At 38.2% G+C, this 16,811-nt stretch overlaps 1 protein-coding gene across 2 annotated transcripts in view; it reads left to right on the top strand.

Moving 5' to 3' along the window:
• The window catches only part of LOC109106837 (pleckstrin homology domain-containing family H member 3-like), a 37,856-nt gene extending 21,557 nt beyond the window's left edge, over positions 1-16,299 (top strand). For both annotated transcript variants that reach the window (XM_042719866.1, XM_042719865.1), the window contains 10 exons: positions 1,651-1,833; positions 3,873-4,030; positions 5,708-5,831; positions 7,280-7,598; positions 8,240-8,447; positions 8,974-9,110; positions 10,077-10,197; positions 11,647-12,078; positions 12,301-12,492; positions 13,627-16,299. In XM_042719866.1, coding sequence (XP_042575800.1) covers positions 1,651-1,833; positions 3,873-4,030; positions 5,708-5,831; positions 7,280-7,598; positions 8,240-8,447; positions 8,974-9,110; positions 10,077-10,197; positions 11,647-12,078; positions 12,301-12,492; positions 13,627-13,764 — 2,012 coding nt within the window. In that variant the 3' untranslated portion in view covers positions 13,765-16,299. The remainder of the gene's footprint in view (positions 1-1,650; positions 1,834-3,872; positions 4,031-5,707; positions 5,832-7,279; positions 7,599-8,239; positions 8,448-8,973; positions 9,111-10,076; positions 10,198-11,646; positions 12,079-12,300; positions 12,493-13,626) is intronic.
• Positions 16,300-16,811: the final 512 nt, after the last annotated feature.

The raw sequence follows: 16,811 nt of genomic DNA, 5'->3' as shown, positions 1-16,811 counted from the left end.
TAATTAGTATAAACTAACCCAAATGGACTAACGTAATAAATTAAGCAATATTGTTTAGATATTAATATTCAACTTAATCATTATTGGTAATTATCAGGTGTGTAGATAAACATGCAACTGTTCAAAAGTTAGTTATTAAATAGTTTTTGAAATGTTTTTGAAAGAAGTCTTATACTCACCAAGGCTGCATTTATTTGATCAAAATTTTTCAAAATATGAAACAGTAAAAGTATTATGAAATATTATAAAGTAACTATTTATATTTGCATTTGTCATTGTCAGTATTTTTGTGAAAAATTATTTTACAAGATTATTTGATGAATATAAAGTTCAAAAGAACAGCATTTATTTGAAATGGTAAACTTTTGTAAAATTCTAAACTACATTCAGAATTTACATTTACAGTAATATTCAAGTAATACTGTGTCAATAAAAACAGAAACTAAACAATATTTATCAGTTGACAACACCTCGATTATTTAACACTTAAAAATAATCAGTATTATTTTTTGTGTTTGGTCAGTATTGGTATTTCACAACAATCTGTGACTCCTATACCTACTATTAAAACCAAATTTTCCATTAAAAAAACTCAAATGTACCCAAATGAAGTTTTTGTCAGCTTTAGCTCACTTTCGGGAAGTGTCTATAATCCCCAGTACACACACACACACACACACACACACACACACACACACACACACACACACACACACACACACACACACACACACACACACACGTGCATCAGTTACAGCTTGCAGTATTATTGGTGACACACAAATTGGCTTACACACTGCACACCAATTGAGACAGTTAGACATCGTTAGCCAACACTTAAGCTGCTGACCACAGATTTAACTGTGTGTGTGTGTGTGTGTTATTCAGAGTCGTCCATGATCTCAGAGTGTGTAAATGTGAGTGCTATGCAGTATTTGCTGCACTGGAGTGGTAATAATACTCAATCACATGTAATGAGTAATAATAAGCAGGGCAGAGTAATATTAGTGTAGAGGGGTCCAAATACTCCGCCAGCCTGTCTCATGCTAGCCCGCAGAGCTGCTAAATAAGACAGTCTTCCCCCAGTCTGTCTGTCTGTCTGACTCACACACACACACACACACACACACACACACACACACACACACACACACACACACACACACACACACAAATATTCAAAGGGAAAGGTAGCAGGTGCAATGCATCTGCAAGCAGCAGTGGAAAAAAGGTAACATGGTCTGAGTGTCATGAGGGTTTACTATAAAAAAAAAAAGCACTTTTCCCATTAAATGTTTCTTGATTATTGGTTCAGATACACATTTGTGCATAGACAACAATGTTTCTGAAGGTCTGGAGGGAGATTTTATCCCCAGTGTGACCTTAACACAACCCTCTATTAAGTTGGGTGAGTGGAGGTTTGGTATCCTGCTCTCGGCTGGATGTGGACGGGCTGGTTTCTGCTGTTTCGCCTTTTTCCATGATCACTCAGTCTGACTCTGCATGAGCACTGTGAACTAGCTCTCAAAGAATGACACATCGTTCATTTCTGTCAGGTTTTGAAATGGAATCTCCGTATTCTTATGTGATTGGTCTGTTACAGTATTTATCGTGTATAATATGGGTCTTTTTCTCTGTTTTGTTTTTCAGGCTGGCTCCTGCGGGAGGTGCAGGGAGGTTGGCTCCGGCAGAGGAGGTTCTGGTTTGTGCTGACAACAGACTCTCTTGACTACTACAGCGGCCCGGAAAGAGATGCTCGCAGACAGGGCACGCTTGTACTCACATCCCTCTGTTCAGTGCTGTGGCCGGATAAACACACCTACAAACAGACAGGTAACACACCTGCAATTAAACTAGGACAGTCTAGTCTTGTATACACTCTCAGAACTCTCTGTACATTTAGGGGTTCAACAGCTTGTCACACTTAAAGGGAAAATATTCTGCCTTATGGCACCCTAAAGGTACATTTTAGGGATAAGTAAGGTATCAGTCAAAGCATTTCTTTCTGTTTGCACTGACAAGAGCATAAAACTAAAACCACGTCCTCTGTTTTCTCATGACTTTGGTGATGATTTTAAGGCTATTTTGGTGATTTCTACCATATAATATTCTTTTTTTCTTTTTTTTTGACATTCCACAATCAACCTCTCCATAAACATTGTTTGACACCATAAAAATATACTGACAAAATTTGTGTAAGCATGAAGGAAAACCCCTGAGGAGATGACGGTTACATTGTATAAAAAAATACTGTTTCAGTTTTTCTATTTAAAATGTAATGTTTAATTGAAAGGGTTACTTGCAGCTTTTTTGTAATTGCTTGTGAAATTTACTAGCAATTTTTGATTGAAAATGGTTTGTGATTTTTTTTTTTTTTTTTTTTTTTTTTTTTTTTTTCAGTTTTCAGTTTGGTTGGAAGTTAATTGTGTGCTTCATAGACTCATTGTTTACTCCCTAGAGGTTTACATTAGAAACCCAGGATGACTATTTGTTTGTCACTTTTTGTCCTGGTCAGGAAATGGTGTGAGCCAGGATTCATAGTCCAGTCAGTGGAATATAAACACAATATTTCACTCACTATTTTAGGGTTTGCATTCACAGTGACATCCATATTTTCAGAAAGAGCTGATCTTTTGGACAGATCACAGGCACAAAGTGGCCGTGAGACCTGTTGATCTCTTGTCAGCATTGGCGTGAATTCTTTCTTGTGGGAAGACTTTGATTGAGGAAATGAAATGCAGGATTGTTTGAGAAGATCAAAAAACCTAAAGAGAAATGAAGGCAGACAAACGAGAGGCATTGTTGTCTGGGAAGATGGTAGGGAATGACCAGACAGACTCAGAGGCTTAGTCATACTGTACATATGTGTGTGTGTGTGTGTGTGTGTGTTTGTGTGCGTGTGTTTTAACCAGCACCGTCCACAAAACTCAGAACTTTTCCCAGATTAACTTTAGGGACTTTCCTAGATAAAAGTGTGTATGTCTGAAAGTAAAGCTTTGTGTGTGTGTGTGTGTGTGTGTGTGTGTGTGTGTGTGTGTGTGTGTGTGTGTGTGTGTACAAGGGCAGCAGTTGGTCAGGAGTCATTCATTATCCAGCACAGCGGACATGATATACAGTTTCTTCTTTTAACAAACAAGTCATATAATATCATATAATATCATGGCTAATTCTTTGGCTCGTTCACAGAGTAAAACAGATCTGTTAATGAAAAAATTAATGGGGTACAATTTTCACCTAAGAAATCAGAGATGTTTACAGTTGACACCAAATATTTTGGGCTGTAAATTTTAGAACACCCACTGGTTTTGAAAAACCTGGAACTATCAGGGAATGTAACCATGAAATAATCATGTAAATGAATTTCCACAGTGTATATACATTGTTCTGCTGTAAAATATTTAATTTGCTAGATATTGGTCTTTGTGAGTGCTTGTGTAGAGCGAATGCTTGCCCCCAAACAGTTTAGAGAGATTGGTGGACTTCATGGAGATTGTAAAGAAATTGTGTGTTTTGAACCTCAGTTTTGAACCAAAGCTTCATTCTCATGACTGCCAAAGTTAACAACAGGGAAGAAATGAGATATTAGTTAGATCCTCATAAAAGATCTAGATCCAGCTCTCTCAGAACATCTGAACACATTTACTGCAGGTCAGACACGTGAAATATGAGGTTGTCAGAATGCTGGAGATCTAGGACAATTGTCTTTAATCAAAAACAGTATAAGCATGTGTTTTATTGCATTTTTTTTTTGTTTTAATTTATGTTTTCTCCTAATTGTTAGGAGATGCTATTTTTGAATTGCTCCACTTTGTTGAATGACACTTTTTAAAGAGTTGGACTAAATATGGGCCTCTTTGATGTGTGTGTGACAGGTTACTGGAGTCTGACAGTGTATGGCCGCAAACATTGCTACAGACTCTTCACAAAGCACTACAATGAGGCGGTGCACTGGGCATGTGCTGTACAGAAAGTCATAGACAGCAAAGCGCCGGTTGAGACGCCAACACAGCTCCTCATACGAGACATTGAGGTGAGAGAACAAGCAGCAACGGAGATGAACATGACAGCATGTCAACATGTATCAAGAGGGATTATATATGTTGCATGCACAAACTTATTTAGAAAGGAGGCTTTAAATTGAACACAATTGACAGTAAAGGCTTTTATAAAAGATTTCGATTTCAAATAAATGCTGTTCTTTTGAACTTTCTTTTAATCAGAGAATCCTGAAAAAAAGTTTCCTTAAAAGTATTAAGCAGCAGAACTGTTTTCAACATCAATAAGAAATGTTTCTTGAGCAGCAAATCAGCATATCAGAATGATTTCTGAAGGATCATGTGACACTGAAGACTGGAGTAATGATGCTGAAAATTCAGCTTTGCCATCACAGGAATGAATAGCATTTTAAAATATTTTAAAATAGTAAACTGTTTTTGTAAATTCAAAAGATATGCACCCTTGGTGAGCATTTCAAAACTTTTTCAAAAATATTTAAAAATCGTATTGACCCCAGATTTGGGAAAATAGTGCATAATGTAAGATAATATAATTTTTTGTATGTGTGTGTGCATATATATATATATATATATATATATATATATATATATATATATATATATATATGGCAGCTTAGCTCCTAAAGACAAGTTCAGGATGGCACACATATACAGACACAGTGTGTAAACCATCTAAACCCCACCCACTGTCATCTTTCTGCCTCACTATATTATTCTTAGTTTGTTGGCTAGTGATTTTACACTTATAGATGTGCTCCTCGGTATCCCGTGTCTCTGGAAATAGTTTCGAAAGGCAGCGAGTAGCTCTTCAGAATAACCCTGTTGTTATGATGTAATGCTGGTGCTCTTGGATAGATCTGTATTAATAGGATGCTAGTTGCTAGCCCACAGAACTCCCCGGAATCCCATTGAGGTTGCACATAAACAGACAGACAGACAGACAGACAGGCGTGAAAACCGCAGTGGTTAAAATGTTAAGTGCCCAGACCCCTAAATGACCTTGCTGATTGCTATATATCTCTTATAGATAACATATGCATGGATATTAAATATTTAAACAAAATGATAAGAGAGGCTGTGCTTTATTCTCAATATAGTCTTTGCTAAAAATGATAACCATGTAATAAAATAAGCTTTGTTTTGATGAAAATGTTGTAATCTTAAGTTTATATATGTATGTACTATTTATTCTACCTCTCACAAACTCCCACATACAGCACATAGTGGTTGCGGCAGGAGGTCTTGTCACGTTTAACTGCTCTTAGGTTGGTTTATCATGTCTGTTATAAGCAAACATCCCACAACAAACATGAACTGTCCTTATTCACCCTTGAAATGTACATAGCAGCTTTCATTATGCACACATACACAGAGCAGACCTTGACCAGAGCTGTCAGGTCCATCTGTAAGTTGAAATCTGTTTCCCTTTCATTCATCCCCCCTCAGCCGTTTTCCCAAACACAACATTTCCATATAAAACATCATTTCATCATTTCATTACAGACCCATAACAAAGAGGTCATGTGTTTATGGGGATATAATGATACACAGCAGATATATCTGTCTTGTTTATTTATATATCAAGGGGTTTAATTGACCTTGCATTGCTTTATGTGTGTTGTTTTTGTTTATTTATATATCAAGGGGTTTAATTGACCTTGCATTGCTTTATGTGTGTTGTTTTTGTACAGGAGAATAAATTTAATCCAGAAGTTGTAGAACACATCTATGAACATAATCCCATCCTGAGGTACACCCAGAGCCCCCTTTACGCCCCACTGCTGCCTTTCCCCTATGGCAGCCTCCACCACACACGTGAGTCAAACACACACACACACACACACACACACACACACACACACACACACACATACTTACGTTACATATAGCACATATACACACCACTGCTCACATAACGAACATTTCAGTGAACCAATCAGATTAGACACACCCCTCTTTCTACAACCCAGCTGTTTTGGTGTAACCATGGTCACCAAGCAATATATTTACCTGTCAAGCAGAAGGAAAGCAAACTCAGCATCTGTTTTCAAGTGCTTTGAAGCTCTCAGCTTCCTTAAAAAACCTTTATGAAATGAAAACCTTTACTGATGTTTTTTGGTCTTCTGTTTTTTTTTTTTTAATTCGCCATGAAATCAGAACTAACCATTCTTATTTAAAAATCTGACTTTTCCGTGTTTAAGTGCTACAATTGTGCCCCCGGTGCATCTGCTAACCCAGAAAACGTCAAAAAGAGTAACCCAGTTACCTTAATCTGTAAATTCCACCCACGGTGCCACCATTTGTGTTTTTGCAAGCGACAACGGTGTTCCAGTTTTAACACCATGGTGAAATATCAAGCAAAGCATCTGTCTTCAGCTGCACTGATGAGCACAGAACACTGTTTAGAGTCCCAGCCTCAGAGGAGGTTTATTAATTTATTTACTGTATATCACGCTGCTGCCACACAGATCTAATATAAACATGTGGTTTCTTTCCCAGCTGTTTACCTTCACAGACATAACCGGCTGTTTTTGTAACTCAGTTTATGTTTTTAATATTTGACAGTTTAAGTGCAGTAAGACATGAAAGAGAACTTACATGCTGCGTGACAGACGCTTTCTGATGCGTTGTGTGAGCTCAGAAAACTGTATATTATAAGTTTAATCTAATATGCTTTAAAACGCAAGATTTCAGCATAAGAGACATGATGATCAATATCAAACTGATGTTTTTTGGCAGAATATCTGAGGAACGAGCTGATGACATTTCCCCTCCAGCAACTTGCTGACATGAGATTGCAGCAAATAACAAACAACCATCCAATGATCAAATCAATTCCCGATGGACAAAATCAAGTCCCGTCCTACCCCTTTTTTTTTTTCTTGATCAAGCAGCTGTTTCACTCAAATATACATCACAATAGTAAAGAAATGCAATCACAATTTCTGTTCAATACTGACTTGAATGACATTTGGCTATACAAGCTGTTCCCGACGCATTTTGCACAGAATTCATGCAAAATGCTTCAGGTTTATTTGTCTTGCTCTCAGCATCTGGCTTTCTATATATGAATTGCCACTCTGAATGATTGAAAGGCAAAAAAGCACCTCAGAGGCATTCTGATTGGGCAAACAAAGAATCTGACCATCAGCCACTTTTATTTTACAGAGACAAAGGTGTAATATTCCAGGACAGTGACTACATTTTTAGTGACTACAAAATATATATACACAGTTAACACCTTCTCTCACTTTTCTTCATAGATATGGCAGGTAAAGGCTACATGTCCATCCGTGAAGAGGCGGTGAGGCTTTTTAACTGCCTCCAGCAGTTGGAGTCGGCCCGCGAGCCCATTCCTCTCATACAGGGGATCCTCCAGACCTGCCTCGACCTCCGGCCGCTCCGAGATGAACTCTACTGCCAGCTTATCAAACAGACCAGCGTCACCAACTCACATGTCCAGACGCAGACGCAGACACAGCCGAATCCGCAGCTCAGATACTGGCAGCTTCTCACCTGCATGAGCTGCACCTTCCTGCCCAGCTGCAGCATACTCAGATACCTACGCTTTCACCTGAAGAGGTGGGTTACGCACATTACAAATCTATACAGAATGTGTACAGTACATTCACAAACCAACCCACCAGCCGGATCTCAACATACACACATAAACATTACCTAGAAGTCCTTGAGTATAAAGACGCACAACTGCCTCCGGTCCTGCGGTCGAGTGTGTAAGAAATATGGGCTGCCTGAGGTTAACTGGATTGGAAAGTGCACTTCCTGTTCGCTCGTTCTTTTCCTCTCCTTGAGGGGTTGGGAAAGAGGCACGATGCTTTTTGCATCCCATGGCTAATTAACTCTTAAAGGACTGCCAGGCCCGGAGGATAGACAGAAAATAAGAGAATGGCTAAATAAATGAGTGTGCCGTGAGGAAATGGTGCGTTGACCACAGGGCTTTGATTACAGAGGCGGCTGGTGTAATGGAGACTGACGAGTCTGTTCTCCTGAGGCCCCCAGACACTTCCCGCATGTGTTTACTTAACACAAATAGGGCCTCCGCCATGCATGTGATTACCAAGTGGCTGACACTTCATATCGCAAATAGACAAACTAAACAGAGAGGCCACACGATTTCCCTCTGATTTATTTGGAGGGAAATTTTGCGGTTTAGATGCGAAATTATGGAAATGGTCCTTAAAATCCCTTTCTTTCGCTATCAGGGTTCAGAGTTTGAGTGTGGACCCGGAGGTGGAGAGCTACGCGTCCTTCATAGCCCAGGCTCTGGAGAAGACGCGCGGCCGTGAGTGTGTGCCCTCGTGGGAGGAGATCCAGGGGCTGATGGGAAGGCAGGAGATACTGTGTACTGTGCACTACCCTGGACCGGGCTGCTGCCAGATACCGATCACCTCGCACACCACGGCTAATGAGGTATTGCATCAACTGTTTCCTCTATAGCAGGGGTTGGGAACCTTAAGCCCATGTGCCACCATTGGAACACAAAGGATTAATCATTAGCACGCAAGTAATAAGAACCAGACAGATGTATTTATTTATAAGTGCATTTATTTTTGTACTGTTAAATTATGTTTTTGCAATTACCCTTCCACAAAAATGTACGAATGTGTATTTATCTGTAAATTTGCTCTGTTACTTTAACATGGATTTTTCTCTCTTTCGAGCAGTTGTTGTTACTAAAACTAAAATAATTACTTAACTAAGTGGCTTAAATTTATGCACTAAAATGACTAAACAATTATGGAGAAGTTATAATCCAAATCTAAAATAGAAAAAAAATAAAAGGTAAACAGAAATATACAATTAGTAAACTAATAAAATGATTAAACTAAATTCAAAACCGAAAACATAAAAATAAAATCTCATTCAAAATATGAATAAATACTATAATAGTATATAATACTAAAATAACAGTCTCACTCTTATTTTCTCTGTCCAGGTCGTGAGGCAGATGGCGGAACGCCTCGGACTGCAGGACAGCCGAAACACATTTGCTCTTTTTGAGCAGAACTCGTGCTGGGAAAAAGCTATCGGAGGCAGCACCATAATCGCAGATGTCATCACCAGATTTGAAAAGTAAATATTTTTAATGAATATCGTCAACCTCTTGTAATATGTGTAATACAACTAATGTACTGAACCTAAAGTACCACAGCACTGTAGTTTGTTGGACATGGAACCATGCAAGTACCATGTCTTTTGACCATTAACCATGATAATACTATGGTATTTTTAAGTACTATGTAAAGACCATGTAATCAATCAGTACCATGATATATGTCAAGTTACAGTGATATTACCATTCACGATAGCACCAACGTACAATACAGTGAAGATCTGTTTTCATCGATTTATTCATTTTCCCACCACTTTAGCACAGTTTAACCAACCCCCCTGATGCACACACACACACACACACACACACACACACACACACACACACACACACACACACACACACACTGTGAGAATGGACAAGCAGCTCTTTATTAGTATTCTGTGTTCCAGTAGGCATCTCAAGGTGAGACTGATGTCATCAGCATTAACTGATGTGAAAAGCAAACTGAAGGAGAGATAAGCCAAGCCAGCCAGAATTCAAGGCATCCACTTTATTCTGGGAAGAGTGTTTTTGCAAGTCTCAGTGCCAACTCTTCCCAGAAGTGGGTTCATGGACACATGCTTAGTCTTTCTCTCACACTCATACACGTGTACACACAAACAAACCCGCGCGCACAAAACTGCACATGCAGCCGAAAAAGCTTAGCAAATCAGGGTGAGTCATATGTTTGGGAATGATGACGTCGCTCTGTTGGGGTGATTTTATTTGTGTTTAGGAAGCGTTGGCAGATTTTATGTGTTGCCGCCTTGCTCCGCTTGACAAGTCTCCTGAACTACTTGAAGACTCATAGTTTAAGACAAATACATAGTTTTAGGGTGCTTGAGAAGGGGTTGAATAATAATCCTATAAGAGTGCCGCGCCTTTTCAGATGTGTATCTGATTCAAATGCATTTTCCATTAACGAATCTCTCTCTGTCTTCCAGTTTGTCAGCTAAAGATCCCGACTCTGACTGCCAGTGCCGACTCTGCTTTAAACTGTATTGTCTGCTGGACACCGACAGCATCAGTACAGACAACATTGAGTACCTCTTCCTGTATGAGCAGGTAAAACAACAAGAGACGGGCGGAGATGAGCAGAAATGAAAAAGCTATATTAGGGGTAGGCGATATGAACAAAATCTTATATCACGATGAGTCATTTTATTTCACTGTAACGATATTTATCACCATATAGCTATTTTTGCTTTAAATAGGTCTTTATATAAAAAAAATTTTTATACCATAGAAATTTAATAATTCTTGTCACCAGTATCAGTATCACAAGAGACCATTACCAGCCCCTAATTAAAAAAAAAAAGCTCACTGAAGACAAGTAAACAGTCAGCGAGTAGAACAAATAAGAAATGATACATTCATTGTATAAAGTAATCAAATGTATAAAAACAGTGCAAATTCTTATTAAAGTTACAAAAGTGATTGTCAAGAGCATCAAGATTTTCTCTCTTGTTGTTTGATTAACATTAATGAAAGACAGCAGGATTATTAGACTGCTGTCACTTTAAGAGCTGCCCGGATCCAGTATACTTACTATTACACGTGTCTTCTTTCTCAGCAGTTTGCTTTCACTTAAGACCTTAATTAGTGTGTTTACAAAGATAATTACAAATACCAGTATTTTGACAAAAAAGTGTGTGTATTTGAGCATTTAAGGCCTATAAAAGCGGCAATATTAACTTGAGTATTCCAGCGCTCTATGAGCACGTCTTCACATGTCTCTCAGACAGCACGTACATATAGCAAAATGAGTTCTCTTTCACTGCTGATTGCGTTTCAGTGGCTTAAAATCACTTGTTTTTAGACCGCAATACGTTTTTGTGATCGCGTAGCACAGCAACATCACATGAGCGTGTAACCATGATAGAGACGATAATCAAAAATCTCTACTGGTTGACAAATTTCTACCGGTTAATCGTGTCCAACATAATATCGCCCACCCCTAAGCTGAATGGTGATGATTGAAATTCATGAGTTTTGCAACATTCACACTGTTAATGAACTGAATTAAATGAATGTTAAACTGAATTGAGCTGAGTAACAACATGTCTTCAGTAGAGCTACTTACACAGATCTTTACACAGTTATTGAACTAAAATGAATCAACACTGAACTGACTGAAGCTGAATAATGACACTGTTGTCTGGCTACAGCTGCTTTATGGCAGAATTTGGATTTGCCTCATTTCTGGAGTTACTTTCCTGTTCAATACTGTGAAAAACTAAAGGTGACTTGACTTGCGAAAAAGAAGCCTAAAAGAGAAGTGGCCTATAGTGGAATGTGTTTTATAAAAGGCTAATAATGATAATGGATATCTTCCTCTGAACCTTTAAAACAGGGATTTTCCAATTCTTCCTCTCTGTTTGTTTAATGCCAACTAGTTTCACACTTGTGTGCATAACGTCTTTATCAGTCAAATGAAAAGCAAACATACAAACACAGCACACTAGTGAACTCTCCTTCGCTTGACTTCCTCCTCCTTCCCTCTCTTTGTCTCAGTGTCATGAGATGGTGGTTCGTGGGCAACTGCCAGCCTGTGAGGATGACCTTCTTTCCCTGGCAGCATTGAGACTGCAGTGTCTTCTGGGAGATTTCAGCGCCCTCTCGCCGTACCCGCCCTTGGAGCAGCTCTTTCCGGCTGAAGTGGTGGAGGCCCGGGCCCTACTGGCCCCTGTCGATCCCCCTGGTTGTCCGTCATTCCCTGGGGGTCTGCTGGCTGGGACGCTGTGGGGACACAAGCGGCGTCAGGAACAGGACCAAAGACTGCGGGCCAGACTAAGGGAAGAGGGAGCCGTGGTGATGTCAGCCATTTTGGAGCGCTGGAAAGCCCTGGCGGGATACAGTCGCAGAGACAGCATGGCCGCCTATCTCACCATCGCCCAGCAGTGGTCAGGGTTTGGCTGCACGCTCTATGAAGTGGACTTTTACATTGTGAGTAATGATGCATATTTTAAAATATGTTAGAAATCAGTTATTTTAAATTGTAATAATTCACAATGCTGTTTTTACTGTATTTATCTATTTTACCAAATAGATGCAGTCTTGATAAGCCTAAGAATCTTCCTTCAAAAACATTGAAAAGTCTTAAAGGTTTTAAACGTTTGTACCACCAGACAATCAGAGCTGTGCCTATCTTCCTCCTGTTTCTCATAGAGCTCGACAGGAAGCTTCTCTCAGAAGTTGTGGCTGGGCGTGGCGGCTTCCTGTGTGTCTCTGTATCGTCAGGGTGAGGCTGAAGCGTTGGAGTCTCTGCCGATTGGTCAGATCTGTTCCTATGGCGTCTCTGATAGCAACACATTCAGGATCACTGCGGGAGACAGAGATCTGCTCTTCGAGACCTCCAAGGTAAGCGTGCAACATTATATCCGCAATATCCCTGACTGGTGTCATAACTAAACCAATAAAGGGACTAAAACTAAAATACAAAAAAGCTAAATAGAAATATGTTTTTATATGAAATATGTAATTAAAATGTATACAAATATTTTTAAAAAGTAATAAAAAGAATTACTAAAACTTGGACTAAAACTAAAATGAGAACCAAAAATATAAAAACAAGAGGCAATTTAAAATATTAGTAAATGTTATAATAGTATATAGATAATACTAAAATACTGGCAGCCACCAAACCACTCACAATATCTTTGCATTAGGGAAACACCCCTCACATTTCTTCAACAAATCTAAAACATTTAACAAATAAAACTAATGCCAGAGTATTTTATATACACAGATGGCAGCTCTACCTGTAGTTTTACTCTAGCAATAATGGTGAGATGCAACTTGGCCTTCACGTCAGCATCATGCATGCATAACTTTAGGCCAAAATACATCATGTGTATGTTATGTACATTTAAGAGTTAACATATGAAACATGTGACCTTCAGTAACCTTCAAAACTAGAAAGACGTTGACGTCAAAGTGTTTGTATCATGCGTACTACAAACCTCTTTCCAGTACTCGAACAATACAGGTCAGACCAGCTGTGTGTTTCTGTGTGCTCACATGTGGAAACACTGAGACAACCAGTCTATCTTCTCCTGATATTAGCTGCAGGCTCACACCCATCCTGTGCCGTCACTCCTGTGCACTTTAACCTGATGAGGCTCTGGAGTTTTCATACCAAACCGCTCGACTTCACGCCTGCCTGCCTGCCTTCCGAGTGATGCAAGAACATCTGTTCACACATAAACTGTTAATAACATCCAGTCATTGTCAGTCATCAACAATCGCCTGTAGCTATTCTGATCCATAATCCCTCTTATGGAAGTCAATATAACAAATTAAAAATGTTAAATGTGATAAGTGCAACTGTCAATTTCTGTTGGATTTCATTTAAATTAACTTTTCTCTCTTCTCTCTCTTAAGTTTGGTGCACAAAGCCTTCAAGAGTATAACCAAGTGATTGTACTAGTGTAAAATGTCTGACACACATTTGACAGTGGAAATTTACTCAAGTCATCTCTCTCTCTCTCTCAGCTGACTGAGATCATGCAGCTGATGAATGCTTACTTCAGTGCCACCCGTCGCCAGCTAGGCAAGGATGACTGCATCTCCATGGAGACAAACCCTAAGCTCCACCCCTCCCTACTTGAGCTCCCCTCTCACCCGGTGTGAAGAGAGAATGACTCGCGCGCGCGCGCGCACACACACACACACGTGCATATGCAGTCCTGACCGATTGCTTCCCTGTGAGGAGCTTTTGCAAAGAGGACGAACTCAGATGAGACTGAAAGGAGCAGATGCTGTGGAAATGGAGGAGGAGTGGAAGGTGTCCAGGAGCCACAAACAGGAGAGCAGGTTCAGGAACTCACTTGCTACACCGCCAGCCAAATCCAGGACACGGGGCCCTAAACCGGCCCCTGCTACCTGGAAGCCCGCCAAATATCACAGAGAGCATAATAGCCTGACTTCAGAGAGCAAAAATTGTTTTCTTTAGCAGTATTTTTGCCTTGTTTTTTAAATATTTAAACATCCTTAAAACAACATTAATTTATTTTTTTAATTGCTTTGAAAAATGTAAATACGTTTAATTTTCCTATAATTCATCAAGTATTAAGACTAACTTTTCAAGGAAGTTTCTTTTTCTTATTTTGCATCTCATGTAAATTTACCTTGTTTAAAGGATGTTTCTGTTTATTTTTTTTTTTAATTGGAAAACATGACAAAAATACTTGATTATTTTTTTTCTTTGCAGCGATTTCTTTGTATTTCACTAAAGGAAGACAACACAAACACGCTGCCACTGCACTCACACACAAACACTCGCTCAGCTTTGAACGTTCCTTTCCTGACTCCTGCCTGGATTGCCATTAAACTCATTCATCAAACCGTACCTGACCTTGAAATGAAAACAGGTGCAAGTCACTTTCACGTCGACCTTCAGAACTCTCCAATACTGAAGTGACGGTGCTGCGTGTGTGTGTGAGAGACAGATTTGAACATTTTAAGCTGTAGAAACCAAAGGATCTTTAGCTCGTCTCTATGATGTGAGTGTATTTGTGAAATGCTTTGAGCCCGACCTGGTGCTGCTTGACTGCTGTTAGCTTACAGTCTCTTAACTCTGCACTGTGCGTCCTGTAGCCACAACAGCCTCAGATCTTTAGATCCGGTTAAAACCAACTAACTTCAACACCTGTTTGCAACCTGTTACCTGTGAAGGTAAATGACATTGACATTTGTTTTAAAAAATGAATACAAATTTTGGTTCAAACCAAGCTTCCCAGACCTCTCAAACACTGAAGATAGACAAATAATCAACACTATTGATATGCAACATTGTCATGTACCCTAAAGATAGTACATTTCCATTTAAGGGATAGTTTACCCAAAAATGAAAATGTAGTTATCAGTTACTAACCCTTCTTTCATATTGCTGAACACAAAAGATATATATCTGATATTTTCATATTATGAAAGGAAATAAGGTCCAAAACAGCATCACTTTGGACTCCATTGACTTTCATTGTAAAAAAAAAAAAAAAAAAAAAAAAAAAAAAAATATATATATATATATATATATATATATATATTATATATATATAAATATATATATATATTCTTCTGTGTTCCACACAATAAAGAAAGTCATACAGGTTTGGAACATGAAAGTATGTAAATGATGACCTTTGAGCATAAATTGTAGCCTCTGTCAGTTGTGCTTTATGCCAGCTTTTTTTTTTTTTTTTATCTGCTGAGATATTGTCCTCCTTTAATGTGTTACTTTTCACTAGTTTTATTTATGGCTGTCTGTTGTATACATTGTGTGAAAGTGACTTTTGTTCTTTTTACTTTTGTTTTATATATCTTTCATAAAGACCTATATTTGTGTTTTAGTGCTTGCATTGAAATAATTACAAAAGAGCAGATGACGTCATAGTTAAAATATGATGTTTATTTACTTTTCTGGTTCTTTGTCATATATTTCCCCCGTCGCGAGAGGTCTACATATGGCAAGTAATCCGTTTTTGTATATCCAGTAGGATTATTGACATTTTGTAATAATTAAAAAATGAAGAGTCATTCACCCCTTTTAAAGTCACATGGACCAAATATCTAGGGGTTGTGGGCTTTCCCCCCTTGTTTTCTTTTATTTTCCCCCATCAAATGACTGCCAAACTATTACAGAAGCAATAAAACCTGCCCAGATGTCCCGAGTATGAGCCTATTTTGAGCCTAAAGAGGAGCCACTAGTGCCTGTCAAACAGTCTGTACAATCTTTAATTCACTTTAAATTTTTTGGTTGTGCACATCTTTGCTCTAGGGCAGCTTGTCTGCCTGAATACAAATCTGAGAAAAGGTTACCAGCTACTTGAAATTCAAAGGTGGAGGGCAATCACATCTTCAGTGTTGTTTATTTTGGTTTTTGTCTTTTGCTCCTACAGCCCTTGTGACGGCAGTAGCAGTTGTTACGTGCTTTTGTGTTCTCTTCATGTCACTCTTTAGCTGCAGGCAGCTCCGCCCACTGTCATACATGTAACATGACTCGAATGACAACCTCTGATGCTTTAGATGGTTTGTATGCTGCATGGTACCTTTATGTTATACGTGTAATAGTCAATTGCACTATTGTTTGTACAGCTAACTTAAATGTGCAATAATGCAAAATGATGAATACTGTATGTAATAAAAAGCAGCACCATTACAACATCACCTGAGTGTCAGATATGCTGTTTATGTGAAAAAAAAAACTATATTAATATATTACATATTTATGAAGTAATACTACATCAAAAAGTCTATATTTTACAAAAAAAGAAAAATAATTAATTAAATAATATATATATATTTATATATAAATCACATCAAAAAAACAAAAACATACAAAATACAATTATGTTTGTTAATTTTTGTTTATATTACAATTTGTATTCGCATCCAAAATACAAAAATATATTTTTTTGTTTATGTTTGTTTATTTTTGTTTATATTACAATTTGTATATTGTATATACATATTTGTATAAAAAGTTTTCTTCAATTGTAACATTTCACACTATAACTTTTTAATTTTAATTTTTAGTTCCAATCAAATAAATCCAACTTTGGTGACTTCTTTCAAAAACATTTAAAAATGTTATCAACCCCTAAACTTTTAAACAGTAGTGTACATATTTGATAATTTGTGATATAATTTCATTAGTATAGTGCTTTTCACTCCATATG

The sequence above is a fragment of the Cyprinus carpio genome, chromosome B3 (genome assembly GCF_018340385.1).
Source record: "Cyprinus carpio isolate SPL01 chromosome B3, ASM1834038v1, whole genome shotgun sequence".
Taxonomy (NCBI): Eukaryota; Metazoa; Chordata; class Actinopteri; order Cypriniformes; family Cyprinidae; genus Cyprinus; species Cyprinus carpio.
Note: the sequence above shows the minus strand (reverse complement) of the source record. Positions and strands in the feature narration are given on the sequence as shown.